Source organism: Alligator mississippiensis, chromosome 6 (genome assembly GCF_030867095.1).
Source record: "Alligator mississippiensis isolate rAllMis1 chromosome 6, rAllMis1, whole genome shotgun sequence".
In the NCBI taxonomy this organism is placed as follows: Eukaryota; Metazoa; Chordata; order Crocodylia; family Alligatoridae; genus Alligator; species Alligator mississippiensis.
This window is the reverse complement of record NC_081829.1, coordinates 54466451-54484850: the sequence shown is the minus strand read 5'-3', so window position 1 is coordinate 54484850 and position 18400 is coordinate 54466451. Positions and strand designations below refer to the sequence as shown.

The 18400-nt window shown below is 44.6% G+C and overlaps 1 protein-coding gene across 3 annotated transcripts in view; it reads right to left on the bottom strand.

Annotated features, from left to right (window-relative positions):
• Window positions 1-18065, bottom strand: part of SIRT1 (sirtuin 1) — a 39074-nt gene extending 21009 nt beyond the window's left edge. The window contains exons 1-5 of one of the 3 annotated variants that reach the window (XM_059729877.1): window positions 17978-18065; window positions 14502-14618; window positions 10958-11199; window positions 8100-8252; window positions 6010-6157 (exon numbers count right to left, since the gene is read on the bottom strand). In XM_059729877.1, coding sequence (XP_059585860.1) covers window positions 6010-6157; window positions 8100-8252; window positions 10958-11170 — 514 coding nt within the window. In that variant the 5' untranslated portion in view covers window positions 11171-11199; window positions 14502-14618; window positions 17978-18065. Of the gene's footprint in view, window positions 1-6009; window positions 6158-8099; window positions 8253-10957; window positions 11200-14501; window positions 14619-17406; window positions 17948-17977 lie in introns of those variants that run through there. The other 2 variants (XM_019484400.2, XM_059729876.1) reach the window with 2 other exon arrangements.
• Window positions 18066-18400: the final 335 nt, after the last annotated feature.

The following is an 18400-nucleotide window of genomic DNA, read 5'->3' as shown; positions in this document are numbered from 1 at the left end:
ATGCCATATTGAATCCTAATTCCATCTTCCAGTGGGTCTGCTGGACACCACTGAGATTGATATGATCTGTACATTCTATTAAGCATTCACCCTATCTTGTCCTCCAAGACACTAAAGATACTGGAGGGACCTTTAGGGAATACCACTTGATAGCTCCTTTTCTCAAGCCATTGAGGATTATTCCTGGAGTAGTTTCACCCACTTTAGAGTAGTGTTATCTGGAACAGGGGTGGGTAACTATTTGGGCTGGAGGAACACTTAAGGAGTTTGAGTGAGCTGTTGCAGGCTAGAGTGGGAGGGAGAATTTGATCCTATCCAGCTTTGGGCCCGTTTGCTCTGCACCTGGTGCTAGGGCAACCAGACAGAGTAGACAGGGTTTCCATGGCTTAGGACCCCCATGGACAGGGTGTGCTTGGCCAGGTGGATAAAATGGGGCTGCAGGCAGGGAATGGCATCCAGGAATAGAATGACGGACAGAGACAGGATTGTGAGGTGGTGACAGCATGGGGCTGGGGCCTGGGGCAAAGCGATGATCTGCTCCCCACACACTCCTGAGATGGGAGCTGGTTCTGCAGGTAGGGACATGCAGGGAGCGGATTGTGGCTTTGCCCTGGGCCACAACCCCATTCTGTCACCAACGCATGATCTCGGCCCCTGCCTGTCCATCCTGCTCTTGAGCACTGCTTCCTACTTGCCCGTGGCCCCATTCCATCTGTCCAGCCAAGTACGTCCTGCCCGTGGGGGTCCTAGGCCACACTCCATGGGTGCAGGAGGACTGGCAGCAGCAACCAGGTAGCAAGCCACCACTGCAAGGGCTGCCAGAAAGCCAAGTCTAACTGCTATGCTACCCCCATCCTATCATGCGCCTGGCGGCAATAGGATCAGCTGCATGTACCATGACTTGGGCTGCCCCGTGCCTGGGCCAGTTGGTGCTGAGGACCTGCCACAGGCCAGACGGAATCCCTCCACAGGCTGGATCTGGCCTGCAAGCCGTATATTGCCTACCCTGATTTAGACTGTATTTCCTTAGCTTAGTTATGAGGATGTCATGTGAAATGGTAACAAAAACTTTGCTAGTCAACCCAACACTTTTCTCCCATAGAGAAAAAACAGGTTGGTTAAATGCAACTTGCTTTCAATAAATCCATGTTGGCTGTCACTTAACACCTTGTTATACTCTAGGTGCTTAGAAATAAATTCCTTGCTGGTATGTTCCAGTATGTTTCTATATATTGAGGGTAGACTGATGAGTCTGCATTTTTGTCTTCCCTGGCCTCATTTACATGAGACACTACTGCACGGCTGTTACTCACATTTATTTAGTACTTGTTTATATAAGTACTAAATAAATACACAGTAACCTGAGTTAGTGCACAGTAGCACCAAATGCCTTTTTTGTGATGCTACTGCACAGTACAGGCTACTGTGTAGTCAATATCTCATGTAGATGCACCCCATTTCTTTTTTGTTTTTTAAAGGAAGATGGCCATTATAGATGGTCTTTTGGAACCTCACCTGACCGCCATAAATTCTTAAAGATAAAAACCCATGGCTCTACAATTTTAATATTTTAAGGTGATTCTCAAGGGGCTTGCTGATTTGAAAGTATCCAAGTTAATTGCTAACCTGTTATTTCCTTATTCTAAGCTATTTCCTTCCCTGTCCTTGCTTTTAACTATGCCTGCCGTCTAACAGTTGATTTTTCTATGGACATATAAAGTCATAAAGACTTCAGCCTTTATTAGATTTTTCCACCCTTCACCCCTTCCCCACCTCTTCAATGAGGGACCTACACTCTTAAAGGGGTACCTGGCACCTTTTTATGACAAGGACAGCTACTCGCATTTATTCAAACCAGCAGCTGCAACACAGCTTTTGCCATGTCTAACAGTACCCCATTGGGGAGGGAGGAGGATGTCTCCTTGCATCCTGTTTCTCTTGATGCTGCAGGTCAGAGGTTTAGCTAGAAAAGCTGCTAAAATGACTGACTTTTTGAAACTCATGAAGGTAGATCCCAGCACCCTAAAAGGGCCAGTGTAGCATAACATGTTCACCTGTGACTTGCAAGCAGATGACTGAACCAATGCCAGTCTTGGGTTGGCATAGATTTGATAGAAGTCAGCTGGTCTTCCACCAGAGCCACTTGTAGACTACAAAGGAGACAGTTCTCTGCTATATGCCATGAAAGAGATATGCCCCTAGGTATAACAAGGAGAGTAAGCCTTCTCCAAGATTGTTGGAGCCAACTGATGAGACAGTCTGAACTGGTGCTAGATTCTTTCTGTGTTAAAGAAATCTGACTTTGTCATCTCATCTCCAAGACAAACTCAAATTCTTCTACCAACAAACCCACGCCATGACAGAAATCTCAGAAGTCTTCCAAACAGATAAAAAGGTGAAAGCTATGGTGGCAGAAAATACCTTTAATTTCCTTTCTTCTGAGGGAAAGGAAGGCCTCTTATTCAAGAACTGAATAGATAGGAAAGATAAGGTAAATCTTTTACATGTTCACTGAGCTCGGCATAAATCCCAACAGTAATTTACACCTGCTGCCTCCTTTCCTCAAGCAGAAATCCTAAGGGAGAGCAGACAGCAATTCACTATCTGCTCTTTCTTGAAGTAATTCTCTAATGAGAGACCAGAGTACCTACTTGGTAATACATGATAGGTTTAATTTGATAAATGTGTGACAGCTTGAGTGACTTGTGTGCGAAGTATAAACTGGTACATTTTTTTTCTGATGAGTTAAGCATGGTATACAAAGACAAAATAAGAAGACCTAGCAAAATCTAAATCAAATGTAATTCACTTCTATAACCTCAAGTTTTCAGATGGTACACCATTAGGTTTTAATCAAATAATTTTAACTGAAACTTTTTCATGCACATAATTGTACAGAAAAGGAAACACAAGATGGTAAATTTTAAATATTTTAATCTGTTTAAACAACAAAAGATGTGTAGTCCTTTTTGTAAGATTGGTGTGCTTCTTAAGTCAGCGGTATGACAGATCCAAGTCTTGATCTAGCTAGTACCTTATTTTCTTGCATACTACACCTTATCTTTCGGAAGACAAAATGTAGGAAGAAAAGTTTTTTTTTCCCAGTCATGGCCTACAGCTGTTATTTTTCTGGAGAGGCTGTGTTGCTCAGTGTCTGCAAGCTGAGGGTGGATGTGAAAGGTTTAATGCTGGATTCCACCCTTGCTACTTGCTTGCTGACAAGTTGGCAGCCCTTTTGAAACCTAACATCTTCATGCTTCTATTCCAGGGAAGAAAATTGCCTTCCACATTTATGGCATGTACTCAAGTTGTGGAGAGTTGATTTTGGGGGAAAAAGGTGCATGTGTTTTTTAAGCGTGCTCTATGCAAGATTCCTAAAAGTTTCCACGCTGACTATATGTACCAAAAGCCTCTAAACATTTTTTCTCAAGCCTTATAGGGAAAGAATGGCAACAATTATACACAGAAGCTCCAGCCCCCAGTTGCTTCATAAGCCAAAGGAAAAAAAAAAAAAAAATCAGGTTAAAAAAAGAAAGGCAGCATGATTCCATGCCTCTTATGATACAGAATATAAAATGGTACCAGCCAAAGGCAGAAATTGTGTCTATGTAAAAGATTTTATATTTTCTCTCCAGACATTTGGCTCTCTTGGAGCAATACCTAGTAACTAAGACATTCTATGGTTCAAGGATTTAAGGTGTTGGAGAACCTTCCTTGAGGTTCTTTCCTATTTCCATTTAGAGACAGGTAGTTAGCTGTATTAGGGAGAAGGGAGTGTCTGTATCTCTGTATTTTTCTAGCATTATACAATGTGCCTAGGCAGGACAGGGGTACTCCACAGACAGAAGGATAATCCCCCTCATCAGGTGGCAGCAGCAGGCCAGCACAGGCAGGAGATGGCAGCAGACCAGGGCAGGCAGAGCAAGCAACTGGCAGCTGCAATGTGCTGTGCCTTGTGGGCATAGGGCCTGGTAGAGCTATAGCGTGGTGCTGTTGCTGCCACTGGCTCTGTACAGGGAGCAAGGCTTGGGGTTGCGGGGACGGGAGGCTCCTGCCTGGGGCCATGTGGATTCAGCATGGCCCCAAGCAGGGGCATGGCACTGGGGCGGGGACAGAGTTGATGCCACTGCAGCTGCTGGCTCTGTGGGTAGCAGGGCTTGGGGTGGGTGGGTATGCATGTCTCTGTCCATCCAGCTTGGCCCCAGGCAATCCTGCCCTGCACCCCTCACCCCCAATCCATGGCAGATCCAAGAGGGACAGGAGTCCACAACCCCCACTGTAGCTGTGAGATGCCTGTGCCAAGCCTTCCCGTACCAGCACTTGGCAAAAAGGTTCCCTCACTTGGATTCTGGCTCTCCAGCATCCCCAACCCAGACTGACGGTCCCTTCCAGCCCTGCTTCTCTCAGATTCCTGGCACTGGCAGAGCAGCAGGGAACACGGTCGGGGGAGAAAGCACATGACTGTTCCTTCATACCAAGCAGCTGATCAGGGATGGCTTGCCTATTCACCTGTACTCAGGAGTCTCTAGCAGCCTGGGAAACCCACAGGGCATGCTGGGAGGTATACAGGAGCACCCCTGGCTACTGACCTGGCCAGTGGGGGCAGGCTCTGAGCCCTCACCCACTGAACAGTGCACACTTGTTGTGTTCAGGCCTGACCTAATGTAGAGCACTTTGAGTGAAGTGTGATACAATACTAGGAGCCCTTCCTCCTTGGGTTTTTTAACATCTGTACTTAGGCTTAGAGACTACCTGGTTAACCAATTTTAATTAAACTGTGGACACATCTACACACAATGTAGATAATGCAATGCAATAAAAACTCAGGCGCATATTGCACTGGAGTATATTGCTCCTGGGAGCTGCATTTACACTTGTACCTGGGACCACAGCACATAGAACCAGCTGGGGGGGGATCCAGGGGGTCAGCTTGCCAGCTTAGGGCTGCTCCAACTCGGCTCAACATACTGTGGAGGGGCTGGCTGAGGCATAAGTGTGCTCTGCTGTGGGCCTAGCCAGCAGGCAGACCCTGCACTGAAGTACCCTTGTGCCCTAGCCAGCCCTGTCAGCATCTACATATGCATAGTAAGGAATGCCACCATAGGACAGTACTTGTGTTTACAAGTACTAACCTATGACAGAATTAATTAGTTTACTGCAGCCTACCAGAGCCACACATGTAGATGCTGAGACTTCATTGCAGAGCTAATTAGGCAGCTCTGTAGTAAATGTCTCAAGAAAATGTGCCCTGTTAGTTACTAAGGCACCATTCTGCTCTGCCTTCAGCTAGTTTTTCTATTTAGGTAAAACATACAAAAGATACTTTATCTGGGTTTGCTTTATGGTTCACCATTTTGTTTTGTTCTTTTGTTTCAGTATAGTAGTTATACTGCCCAAGCTAAGTTTGCAATACAAGAGAATGTTTAGTTGAATCATCCAGCACTTCTCTCATAAAAGTCTCCTTAAAAAAGGAAGACAAAAAAAAAAATTCTAAGGTGTCCTTAAAAATTGGCGTAACCTCATACAAGAGCACAAATACTAAAGAGCATTTGTCATTGTTACATCTATATAACCCATCTATTAGCATATAGTGGTTACAAGGAGCTGATGTTAAGTGACTTAAATGTGTGTTTTCATATTAACATGCTTAGATTTAAATTAGCCATAACTCTGAGTTTCCCAGGTTTGGATGGGAGATTGAAACCTGGATGAATCTGGGATAACTGCAGTATATGATGTCTTTTACCATAAATCGCTGATTGATAATCTCAATCGATTCCGTCTTAGATTTTTTTTTTGAAAAAGCATTAAGTTCTAGTTAGTGTTTTCAGAACATTTAACATTTAGAAGCTAAATACTAGTTTGCAGGAGGCATGTTGCTTGAGAGATGCGTGACTTCAGATAATAAAAGGTACGAATCTTAAGAGATTATAGGTATTTTTGGTTATTATTTGCCAGTGAACATATTATCATTATAAAACAGGAAAAAGATAGAAATGTTTTACTAACCATGACACTGTATTATCCTTTGGATTCCTGCAACCTGTTCCAGTGTATCTATGTTTTGAGTGTAGTTGCGAAGTAGCTTTCCTTCTTTATCCATCAAAGCTATGAATTTATGACAGAGGGATGGCTGGAATTGCCCAGGATATATTTCCTGCAGAATTGAGAATTACATTAGGATAGGTAAATAAGTGCTGGAGCAATATTTTCTGTTCTTGATATAGCATTATGCAACAAACCACAGCAAATACAGAGATTCCTGTACTGTTTAAAGAACAAAATGTCAATGCCAGTTAGCTGAGCTTTGATAATCTTTTCCCATTTCTTTTGAAACTAACCCCATTTTTAACAGCTGGCCTCTAACTTCTGTTCACCCATACAGGAGTCACACCAAAATTAGAGGCTAATTTGTACTGCAGCCCATGAACAAAGGATAACATGGATTTTAAAGCATAATGTAACCTTAACATTCTGGAAATATACTTAGGTTGTTTAGGCTTCACAGCTCTGAGCAGCTACTTTGTAACCTTCCTAACCTCTAGAATTTTTTCCTGTACTGATTTGCCTCTTTTAAACAGGGAAATGTATTTATAAACATATAACCCCTTGATTTGAATGTAGCAGTGGTCAAACTGGCCTATAGTATCACCTTAGATAGTTAGACTACAAATGCTATTCTTAGTTTTAGAGAGTGCTGTTAAGTGCATGTGGCTTTTTACAAGTTTAAATGAGATATGTTCATTGCCAAAAAGAATCAATGGTCAAAATAAAGTAAAATGCACACAAAGTTCAAGGCAAGGGAGAACATAGCGATTATTAACAAGAAGAGAGGAGGGAAAATGTTTGAAAAGAGGGTTTTTGGTAAAGATATGAAAAGGGCCAGAGAAAGAGGAACAGAGAAACAACATGGTAACAGACACAGTCAATAGTAGCAGAAGGAGAAAAAGGAACTGGTAAAGCAAAAGAATTAGGATAAATTTAATAAGGATTAATGTAAGAAAGAGAGACAGAAAGGTGCGTGCAAGACTATGTAAGGCCTCGGTGGTGGGAACAAAGAACTTGAAGTTGAAGGAATAAAACAGACTAAGTCTATTGGGTGGAATGAAAAAGGAGGGTGAAAGCACAAGAGGCAGAAATTATTTTAAAATGTTCTAGCCCCCCACATCTTGGATCTAGTGCGTGGGTCCAAGTCACCTGGACTGTGCAGCTCCCCATGGATCTGGAAATTTGAGGCAGGAGAGCTGGGGCAATGTTAATTACGGTGACTCTGGAAGCAGTTAACACTGCTCCCCCACTGCCAAAGTTTCCAGATGCATGGGGAGCCATGCAGGCTGGATGACAGCTCAGTGGGCTGCACGGGGATCCTGCCTGCAGGCCAGAGTTCAAACACCACTGCTTTCATTCTTCAAGATGTCTTGCTGCTTGATGTAGGCACTGTGCAAGAAACAAAATTGTAAGAAGTTTGCTAGTCCATGAAAATGTTTTTCCCTGTTTAATTCTATATCCAGCGATTAAAATCTCATTGTATATTACAAATTTGAGTAGTCGACTATAACAAGTCCATCAAATATGTTATGAGTATATGCTCATGTGCTGTGACAGTCCTTCATTCTATTTGATCTTTTTCAGTAAACACCTTAAAACCTACCAAAGATATCTGTGCCATCTCTTGAAACTAAACACCATGCCAACTAAATTATCACACTCTTTACAAATGCATTTTTCAATTACCCTCCCTGAAATGAGCAGCCAAGCTAGGGGCACTCAAGACAGTCTCTCTCTCATTGATAAAATATCTCATATTAGAATTTCTTTCCCCCACAAACTGTAGATATTTAAAACCAAGATACCTACAATGAGAGCCAAGATATTGACAATAGTAAGATCTGTTCATTTTAAGACTGGCTTCAAGGAGTTTCCCTATGCTGCTGAGTAAGGGCACTCCCAATTAAAATGATATAACAAAGTTTGGAGTTATATTTCTTGTTCATGAAAAAACTGAAAGCAGGAATGACTTTTTAGAGACAGTAGTTTTCCTATCTGAGTCGGGTATGTCTTTACTGTCCAAAATGATAAAAGTAACAAGAAAATAATACCTTTGCAAACTTAAAAAATGGTCTTGGATCCTTTCTGAAGTATTCTATATCAAACATTGCTTGAGGATCTGGAAGGTCTGGGAAATCTATTGCAAGACGTGCATAGATGCCATCTCTTGATCGGAAATCAGGTATTCCACAAGACACAGACACCTGAAATATGGTTTTATAAGTTTGTAGACTGAAATAGCTGAAGTACATAGTTTGAGGTGGGAGACTTGCTACTGTATGGATTATTTGGAAATTATACTTCTATGTGCTACCAAGTTGTAATATCAACAAATAAGAACACTTGTCAGAAGAACTCAAGCACCTATTTTGATCAAAGCAATGTTTAGTTTCTTAATGAGCAGAGATCCAGGTTTTCTGTTCTCTGTGGAAAAATGTGGATTTTCTCCTTTAACGGAAACAAAATGCATGGATTTCCTCTTTAAAGGGGAAAAAAAAGAGTTCCAGCCTGCAAGGGGCTGCAGGGAGCAATTGGGCAAGGGTCGCTACATGCATATGCATGCACGTAACAGCCAGGCAGTGGTGGAGAGCAGCTCATGCAGCTCCCTCCAGGCAACTCTATGGGGGCTGGGGGGTAAAGGGGCACAATCCATGTTGGAGGGAGGGGTGGGGGAAGGAGCTACCTCCATTGCCCATCATGCACGACCTGGTGTGGGAGGGTGTGCTGCATTGCCATGGATACTCAGCTGAGGTGTCTCCTGCCCACCTGGCAGCAGAGAAGGGCAAAACTCTGCACCACTACTATGCCTTGTCATGGCAGCATAGGTGCTGCCCGGGTCCTGCCTGCTGGGCCGTGGAGGTGGCTCCTGCCCAGAGCTGGTCCAGCCCCACTGCGGTCCCACACCCTGCTGTGGGAACAAAGCTTGGGGGGCATGTGCCCCCTGCCACCTTGCCTATGTCCACACTCTCTCCTTTCCCACAAACTGCAGGACTGGGGAAAGTGGGGCAGTGGGTTGGGAGTGAGGGGTGCCAGCAAGGCTGGGAGGGGCAGCAGGTATAGAGTGAGGGGCACCGGCAGGGCTGGGGAGGTTTGGGTCAGGAGTGAGAGGCAGTGACAGGGCTGGGGGGCTATGGGTTGGGAGTGAGGGGCAAGAGCATGACCGGGGCAGGGCAAGAGGGCTGCTCAGCATCACAAAGCAGTGTGGAAGAGCAGCCACAGCTGAACCTGCGTCCTGGTAAGCAAAGGGAGCAAAGGGAAGTTTTGATTTTCCATGATAAAAAACCTGAAATCAAACACCAAAATGTATAGATATTTAGAATTTATTTGGTTATAACAATTGAGGCACTGGTAAGCTTCCAAACTGCTTGAAGATTGTAAATATATATCAGTGTGTTCAACTGATATATTAGTGGCATTTCATTTGAATAGTGGAAAATGCAGATTTTGCAGTTTTTTTAAATCAGAGACTGTTTGTTTTTTTTTTTAAATCAGAGAAAGCCAAGATCTCTGCTAACAAGTATGCAAGAGACATAGTGAGAAAAATTACATTGTTTGCAGCACAAAATTATAGTGCAAACCATATTTCAGAGATGAGCCATTTAATAGCAGGACACTGATTTATATCTTTCTTGAATATATGTCCAACAACATTTAAAAACACTTGAAGTTTGGTCTGGCAAAGTAAATTAAATCTTCTAGATTATCTTCTAGTTGAAAAGAGGATTTAAAAAAAAGCTATTCTTTTCTTGTTTTTATATCTACCAGACCAGACATTTTTTACTATTATTTTTCTATTTTTGAACACCAAACTTAAGATTAAGATATTGTTTAAAACAAGTATAACCAATCTCCCTATTGTAGCTTTATTTATTTTAACTGGGGTGCTTAATAGCAATTATAGAATAAATAAGATTGGGTCACAGCAGCACAACGGTCACTTCTTTCTCTTACGGACATACTGGTCTGCCTCTAATTGCTCATCTTTTTTTTTTGTTTGGTTTTTTACATACTGTGTTATGAGGGGCAATGAGCCAGCATCTTTCTTTTACAACCAGAGGAAGCAGTGATTTACAAGCAACCATTTCCTTGACTTCTTCACTGTAACAAAAGCTATACATGTGTAAGAGCTGTGACTACACCAGTAACTGCTGTGGTTGCAAACTAAGAGCCAGATACAATGTTCTCAGGTCAGGGGTGCTCAACATCAGTCTTCAAACCAGATCCAGCCCATCCAGCTTCCTATGTGCAACATAGCAACACTGCCACTGCTTCTCTAACTGCCCCTGCTGCCAAATTTCCGGACCCAGGGAGAGTCACATGGGCCAAACAGCATCCCTACATGCTAGATTGGATATATGGGGCCCGATCTGGGCGCTGATCCTGCAAGGGGTCAGGTCTGTGGACTGGCTGCAAAAGGCTGAACACAACTGCTCTCAGTAATCTATTGAAGTCCAATCTAAGTCCCATTGAAGTCAATGGGAGTTTTCCTCTGAGAATTATATAATGCCAACAAATTAAGTAGAAGATATTGCTAGATATGTTTCAAAACTACATAGACAGACAGAAATTAATATTAAAAAAAAGGGGGATTAGGAATAAACATTTTTACCATCTCTGGATACCTTACTAATTAGGATGTGGGTTTTTTAAATTATTTAGCACATGCTTTACAATCTCAAAATTAATTTTATTACTGTAATAAGGCACACAAAGTCCTACTACATTAAAATGTATCTGGTTGCTTTCAATATTTGACCTAATTTTGCAAGTTACAAAATATAAGTGCATCACAGCACTCCCACTGATACAAGCATGGCTCTGCATGGGTGCATCTGCACTTTGTAAACTGCTGAAGAGGGCTTAAATAGTAATCTATTTGCACTCTATCATTATAACTATACATACATACCCCTGCTCCAGTCAAAACCATAATCTTTTTGCACTCTTGCAAAAGTTTCACAGCATCCTCAATGGTATTAATATCTTTTCGTTTTTTCCTTTTTGGTGGTTCTGAAAGAATGTTTATAACAATTTGCCACAGTGTCATATCATCTAGTTCAGGTGGAGGAATAGTTTCTGGTAACAGATCTTTCAAAATTGTCCTTGGGTCTGTGCCTAACATAAGATGCTGTTGAACAAAAGTGTAGGGACCTAGTACAGAAAAAAAACAAGAGGTTATGAGAACCTGCTTTAACATTCTTTATCAGAGAAAAATTCTGTAGAAAAACTTCAGCTAAGTGTTCTTGCAATTCCATGTATTCATTCATTCTAACTCCTTTACCTTACTAAGTTAAGAGCTGTCCCCCCTCCCCCCAGCTCTTTTATGCAGACTATTAGTTCTAGCGGTAAGACAACAACTTATGCACTAAAATATGAAATTCTTGTTGTTTTATCTAAAGGACAAATCAGAAAGATTTCCTAAGGTAAGGCTTCCCTTGACCTACAAACCCAGCTCTTAGCATGCCTGAAGACTATACATTATCATTTTTTTGGGGGGGGGGGGGGGGGGGAGGGGGTTTACAGTGAGTCACAAGGTAAATGAGACAACCCTGTGATCTTGTTGCAATAAAATAAGCAGATAAAATACCCAATAGTTTACTGGGTGGCATTCACAGGGATCCTGCTTGCAAAGAAAGGGAAGCGAATTTTCTGTTCTATTCAGTACTCGTGAGGCCTCACCTGGCATACTGTGCCCCATCTGGGGCACTGCACTTCAAGGAAGAAAAATTGGAAGGAGTCTAACAGATAGCAGAAAAGATCATTAGAGGTCTGGGAAGCTTTATTTACAAGGAAGTTTGGAAGAACTAAGATTATTTGTTCCTGAGAAAAGAAGACTGGGAGGGATTTGATAGTAGTTTTCAAATACTAGAGTGGTTATGAAAGCTATTCTCTGCAGCTGCGAGGGACAAACAGGTAATTATGAGCTTAAACTTCAGCAAGGAAAATGTAGGTTGGATATTAGGAATAACTTTTAAGTATGAGGCTTGTTGATAAGCATTAGAAGAGACTACTGGAGAGTCTGTGGAATCTCCATCATTAGAAGTTTTAAGAGCAGGTTAGACAAACATTTGAATGAAATGATTTAGACTGGAGTGATCCTACCCTGAGCAGTGGGTTGGATTAGGTGACCTTCTGAAGTCCCTGCAGTTTTTTTGATTTTTGTATGAAACAAAATATCTTCCAGCTATTTGGTCTCTTCCTACTGATGAACTGTGTTACTGATGCATACACTGCAAATGCATAGCCCATTATTGATCTCACCTACTCAGGGCAGAATAGCAAAATAGTAGGCACCGTTCCAGTTTATAGATTCATAGATGTTAGGCTCGGAAGGGTCCTCAATAGATCATTGAGCCCGACCCCCTGCATAGGCAGGAAAGAGTGCTGGGTTCAGACGACCCCAGCCAGATGTCTATCTAACCTCCTCTTGAAGACCCTCAGGGTAGGGGAGAGCACCACCTCCCTTGGGAGCCCATTCCAGATTTTGGCCACTAACTGTGAAGTTCTTCCTAATGTCCAGTCTAAATCTGCTCTCTGCTAGCTTATGGCCATTATTTCTTGTAACCCCCAGGGGCACCTTGGTGAGTAGAGCCTCACCAATTCCCTTCTGCGCCCCCATGATTAATTTATAGGCAGCCACAAGGTCACCTCTCAACCTTCTCTTGCAGAGGCTGAAGAGGTCCAGGTGCCCTAGTCTCTCCTCATAGGGCTTGGCCTGCAAGCCCTTAACCATATGAGTGGCACTTCTCTGGACCCTCTCGTTATCCACATCCCTCTTGAAGTGTGGTGCCCAAAACTGGATGCAGTATTCCAACTGCGGTCTGACCAGTGCCCAATGAGGGGAAGTATCACCTCCTTGGTTCTGTTTGTCATGCATCTGCTGATGCACGATAAAGTGCAGTTAGCTTTGCTGATGACTTCGTCACATTGACGACTCATGTTCATCTTGTAGTCCAATAGGACTCCGAGATCCCTTTCAACTTGCGTGCTGCCGAGCAGGTAATTTCCTAAGCAGTAGGTGTGCTGGACATTTTTCCTCCCTAGGTGCAGCACTTTGCATTTCTCCTTGTTAAATTGCATTCTATTGTTTTCTGCCCACTTGTCCCACCTGTCCAACCTGTTTTGACTTGAGTTTCAAGGTTTCGATGGAACAGTGTTTCGTATCGAATTTCATTTAGATTCGAAACCGCTGTTCTGTTTCACTTCATCAAAACAGTGATGCTGTTTTGAAGTTTCGCCCATTCACTCGAAACAGCCTCTCACCTGGCAGGCAGATGGGGGCCCGCAATCCCGGGAGGGCTGCGGGGGCTGTGCCAGTCCTCCCAGGGCTGTGGGCCCTTGATCTGCCTGCCAGATGATGGAGGGAAGCTGGGTGCTGCCTCCTGGGACTGGGGAGCTGGGGAAGGGAACTGAGCCAGATCTCTCAGTTCCCCTCCCCACTGCTACAATTGGGCTGGGGAAAGGAGCCCAGTTGAATTCCTTTCCCCAGCCCAATCGTAGCGCTGGGGAAGGGAACTCAGCTCAGCTAGGCTGTTTCTTTCCCCAGTCTGATCGCAGCGCTGGGGAGGGGAACTGAGCCCAGGCTCAGTTCAGGGGCTCAATTCCCTTCCCCTGCACTGTGATTGGCTTCCTGCAGCCCGGCCACGGGAGGCAGGGCAAGCCAGGGCTGCACTCCTGGCTCAGCCACATGGGGGAGAACCAGGGCTGCACTCCCAGCAGCCCTATCTCCCACCACCTGGCTGCTTTGAAATGTTTCAAAATTTTCAAAATGTTTCGACTAGCCTTGTTTTGCGTCAAGGCTGTTTTGAAGCCCTTTGTTTTGATATCGCTGTTTCAAGCTTGAAACGAGTCGAAACAGCGTCAAATCAAAACAGCTGGCGAAATTTCACACAGTCCTACAATATAGAATACACATTCATTAAGAAGTAAACCAAAAACTGTGTGTGTGCATACAGAGCATAGCACAAGAGAGCCCTGGTATATATAGATGGGACTGCTAGGTACTATTGGTAGAGAAAAAACAATTGAATTCCAACCTGTTTTGATCTTTTAATGCCATAGTTCAAATGCCACCGTTTGCCCTGACTTAACACTAATGACACTTTTCTAATTGCAACCTCATTTCAAGAGGTGCAAACCCGGATGTAAGCATGTAGCATTTTAGGTACAAAACCCGATGACATGATACATAAGTTTGATATTTTTGGTAGTATTTTGTTGCCTTAAAGATATTAAGAATTACAATAAATATTTTTTAAAGAGCTGTACTTTTAAGTAGCTAGATATGGTATGGTATGCTGCCCAGAGCTGCAAACTGCTGAAAAGAAAAAAAGGTAACTTGGCAGAATTTTGCAATCACTGTAAAAAAAAAAAAAAAAAAAAAAATCACATTCAGTAATAATTTAAAAGGCTAACAAAGAACCTGGGAAGCGATATATTGTATAAATTTGTACCTATCCGTGGTCTTGGAGTCCAGTCACTAGAACTTGCATGCGAGGCTCTGTCATCTTCATCACTATCACAAGAATGGAAACCATTGGCTATGACCTCATCACTAAAAAGGAGGTTGTCTGTAAGACAGCATAACAAAATAGTACCATCAGAGTCAAATGGTTCATTTCTACACAGAAAGCTCGCTATATGCTTTAAAATGACCTGCAAAGGATTTTTTTTTTTTTAAAGAAACAAAAAATTACAAACAAGTATTGATTTAAGAAAGGTAGGAATATTGAGGAACAATTTCTACTTCATCTCCTTTTAAACTACAAGTTAACTCCTCTTCCCTAGGATATATTTTGTTAATCTTTTTCTTCAGCTGTTTGAATAGGTTTGTTGAATCTAATAGCCTTTCTAATAAAATTGTAGTAATTTAAATTACGTAGGTATAAATAATCCATAACCTTCAAGAAGCTTTAGGACAGCATGATTAAAAATCCTTTACTTTTCACAACTTGCATATCAGTTGCTCAACTTCCACTCTTTTGGACCCAATATTGTTATATTAGTTCTTTATTGACACAGGCCTTATGATGTAGGAACAACTTAGCAAAGAATTTCAGCAAAGATAAAGGACATGGCTTTCAATGCATTTTAGACTAATGAAGTTCAAATTTGAATTTGAACAATTTAACTGGTCACACCATGCAAACTGCCTTTTCTACACAAGGCTTCTCAAATGTTTTAGATGCCCAACAAAATCAGACAGAGCTGACATTTGATATTTCTGAATTGAACACACACTAATGGCCACAAAATACCCACCTTTTTCCTTAAGAAAAAAGAGGGGAGGGAACAGTTTATCAAAAAAATCCTCCATACCAAAATCTGTTGAGACTTGCTTATCTCTTGACTGTATAAGATCAGAATACTTAAAGCTAGATATATCTCAAGTCTTATGATTACAAATGAAAAGCAGAAAATATCAAGTGCCTGTTATACAAGGTAATAGTCCTCTCCCCTTTAAAAACACTGTTATGGACCAGGAAAAAGGAGGATGGACAAAATTTCAAATTCCAGTCTACAACATTTTAAGTGCATGTGAGTGTTATTTTGGTACACTTTCTTGCTGTTACTTTATTCACTGGTTTGGACAGTTTTTGCTCCCATTCCAATAGTTATACCTAAATCAAAGTACACATCTCAGAGAGAGAAAGAGACACATATTAGTTCATGCAGTTTTGTTGTAGTGTTGTTGTAGCTCTGATGGTCCAGGAAATATGCAAGCAACAAGATTTTTGGTGTTACCTTTTATCAAACTAGCTGTATGGCACAAAGTGCCCATCTTCAGGTCTAACATCTATCATCTCTCCCAGCTGTGCAGCTAGTCTAATAAAAAATATCCCTCCAGTTGTTTTTTTGCATGATTTCAATGCATGGGCATATAGTTTATCATGTACACAAGTGTCTCCATAAGGACTATTTAGACCCACAACTATCATTCTTATATTGACCAAAATAGACTAGAAACAAACTAGTTGATGCGACTGTTTAACAATTATACTTTCTGCAAGTTTCAGAAATCTTTCAACTATAAGCAATATCCCAAGACCGATAAATCAACAAGGAGACTTCTCCTAGGCGGAACCAATCACAAATTTAAAAGGTATACATCTAGGATAAGAGTAGCTTGGGCAAAAAGGATTCAGTACAAAGCATTTATGAAAGAACCAATTCTACATTGTTCTCTTCTAATAACATTTTGGATTGATAATCCTGCTCCAAGGTATTCAACCTCTGCTCTTTCTTATCAGTGCAGGCCATTAAAAGCACTATAGTACATAAGCAAAAGTGAAAATTTAAGATTTAAGCATGTCCCAGGGCAAAAATTGCTTGTGAAAGATTTAGTGTTGATTTACTAAAAATATGTAAATTCAGTTCTTAAGGGCCTCCTGTCTAGGCAAAGACACCATTTGTTTTAGAAGTACAAAGGAAACTACCTACAAACTGGTACTGCCCCAGTAGTTCACCTCAAGTTGGGCCTGCCAAGATCCTTTCAGAAACTAATAGTTATAGTTTAGTTTTCATGCCCAGGGTAGCCAACTACACAAAATATTGGCAAGGCAGCTGCTTAGTGGATCATGTCCCTTATAGGAAGGTTTCCAAGAAACAAAACACAAAGATGAACAGCCATACACAGGAACTTAGAAGGGCAGAAGTAGACCAGAAGAGCAGCTTTTTAAAATGTTTAATAACTGTAGAGAAACATGTTTACTACAAAAATTGTCAGGCTGCTTGCTCACAGAAGGCCAGCCAAGGGGACTGTGAAAGCAGAGGTTGGCTGAAGTTAGTAAATCAGGAATACAGAGCACTGACACAGCCCAACCCAGCAAGCTGTAGCTATTTCTCAAAGGTGGACAAGTTTGATTTCACTCTGTTCCCTTCCGAGCAGCAGTAGGTGAGTGCCTCACCCTTTGCTGAACAGCCCTAGGCTGAAAGCGTCATCTTTCACCTCCAATCCCTGGGGGCTGGCAGCCCCCAAAGGGCGGCCTGCCACTGTCAGCACCTGGAGGGCTGAAAGGAAAGGGAGAAAAGGGAGCGGATGCGAATGTAAACATAAAGGCGCATGTCGGGCTTCCAGCCCCGGCGGCTGCGGACAGATGTGCCCTGGCGCCCTTAGTAGCAGGATGGGCGCCAAGGGACAGAGCAGCTCGCGGGCATGAAGCCGCTAGGAGCAGAGCAGGGGTGCAGGGCAGAGGCTCGGCCCAAGCCCGAGGGGGCCCGCGGCTCCCCCCCGCTGCACCCAGAGGCGCGGGGGCGTGGCGGGGGCGTGCGGCTGACGCGGGGAGGCCGCGGGCGCACGAAGGGGCGCGGCCCAGGGTCCCTCCGCTCTCCGGTCCGGGGGGGGGGGTCGGTCCTCACCGGGATGCGGGGCCGGCGCCTCGGCCTTCCCGTTTGAACACTGCGCCCGTCTACAGCCAATGGCCAGCTCCGCCGCGTCTCCGTCGGGCGCCGCCTCCGCCCCCTCCCCCCGGCCCAGCTGCTGCTGCTGCGGCGACTGCGGCGGCTCCGCCCGGGGCAGGCCACGCAGCCCGGCCCCATTGTCCGCGCCGCTCCAGCCCGCTGCCGCCTCGCCCCTCTCGGCGTGGGCCGCCTCCCCCGGCCGCTCCATCGCCGGCCCGACCCCGCGCCCCGGGCGCAGCGTGGCCGCCGCGCCCCACCCGCCGCAGTCATCCTCTGAGTCCCGGCGCTGGCGCTTGGCAGCGGGCTCGGCACCATCCGCCGCAGCGCAGGGGCCGCAGCGGGGCTGAACGACCAGAGACTCCTCGTCCGCCATCTTGGAGCAGCAGCAACCGCCGCCTCCCCCGCCCGGACCAGCGCGCAGCGGCGCCTCCGCTGCAGCCCCCACCCCAGGGAGAGATTTAAACCCGGCACGTGACCCGGCCGCCGCCCACGCGGGCACCCGCCAGCAGAGGCCGCAACAACAACAAACCGGGTCACGTGGAGGGGGGGGGGCGCGCTGCCGCTGTCACGTGACCCTCTAACCGCTGGGCTCGCGCACGTGACCCACGTCTTCGCCGCTGGCCTGGAAAGGGGGCGCGGCCGGGCGCAGGGTTACGTAAGGCTGCTGGGGGGGCGGGGCCGGGGCCGGGCCGGGCCGGTGCGTGGGCCGGACAACGCTTGGGGCGGCGCTTGATGTCAGCCCCGCTGGCCTTGGCTGACCGTGTGCGGGGGAGGGGCGCTGACATGAGGCCATCGCCCTTCGTTGGCCTCTCGGCCAGGGGAAGCGGCTCGGACGGGGCTAGTCAGGGCGCTCCAGTCCTCTCCGCCTGTCTCGGGGGCTCCCGGAGCGTCTTGCCGGGCTGCAGTTGCTTCCCTTCCCGCCCGACCCAAGGCAGGGCTGGGCTGGGCTGGT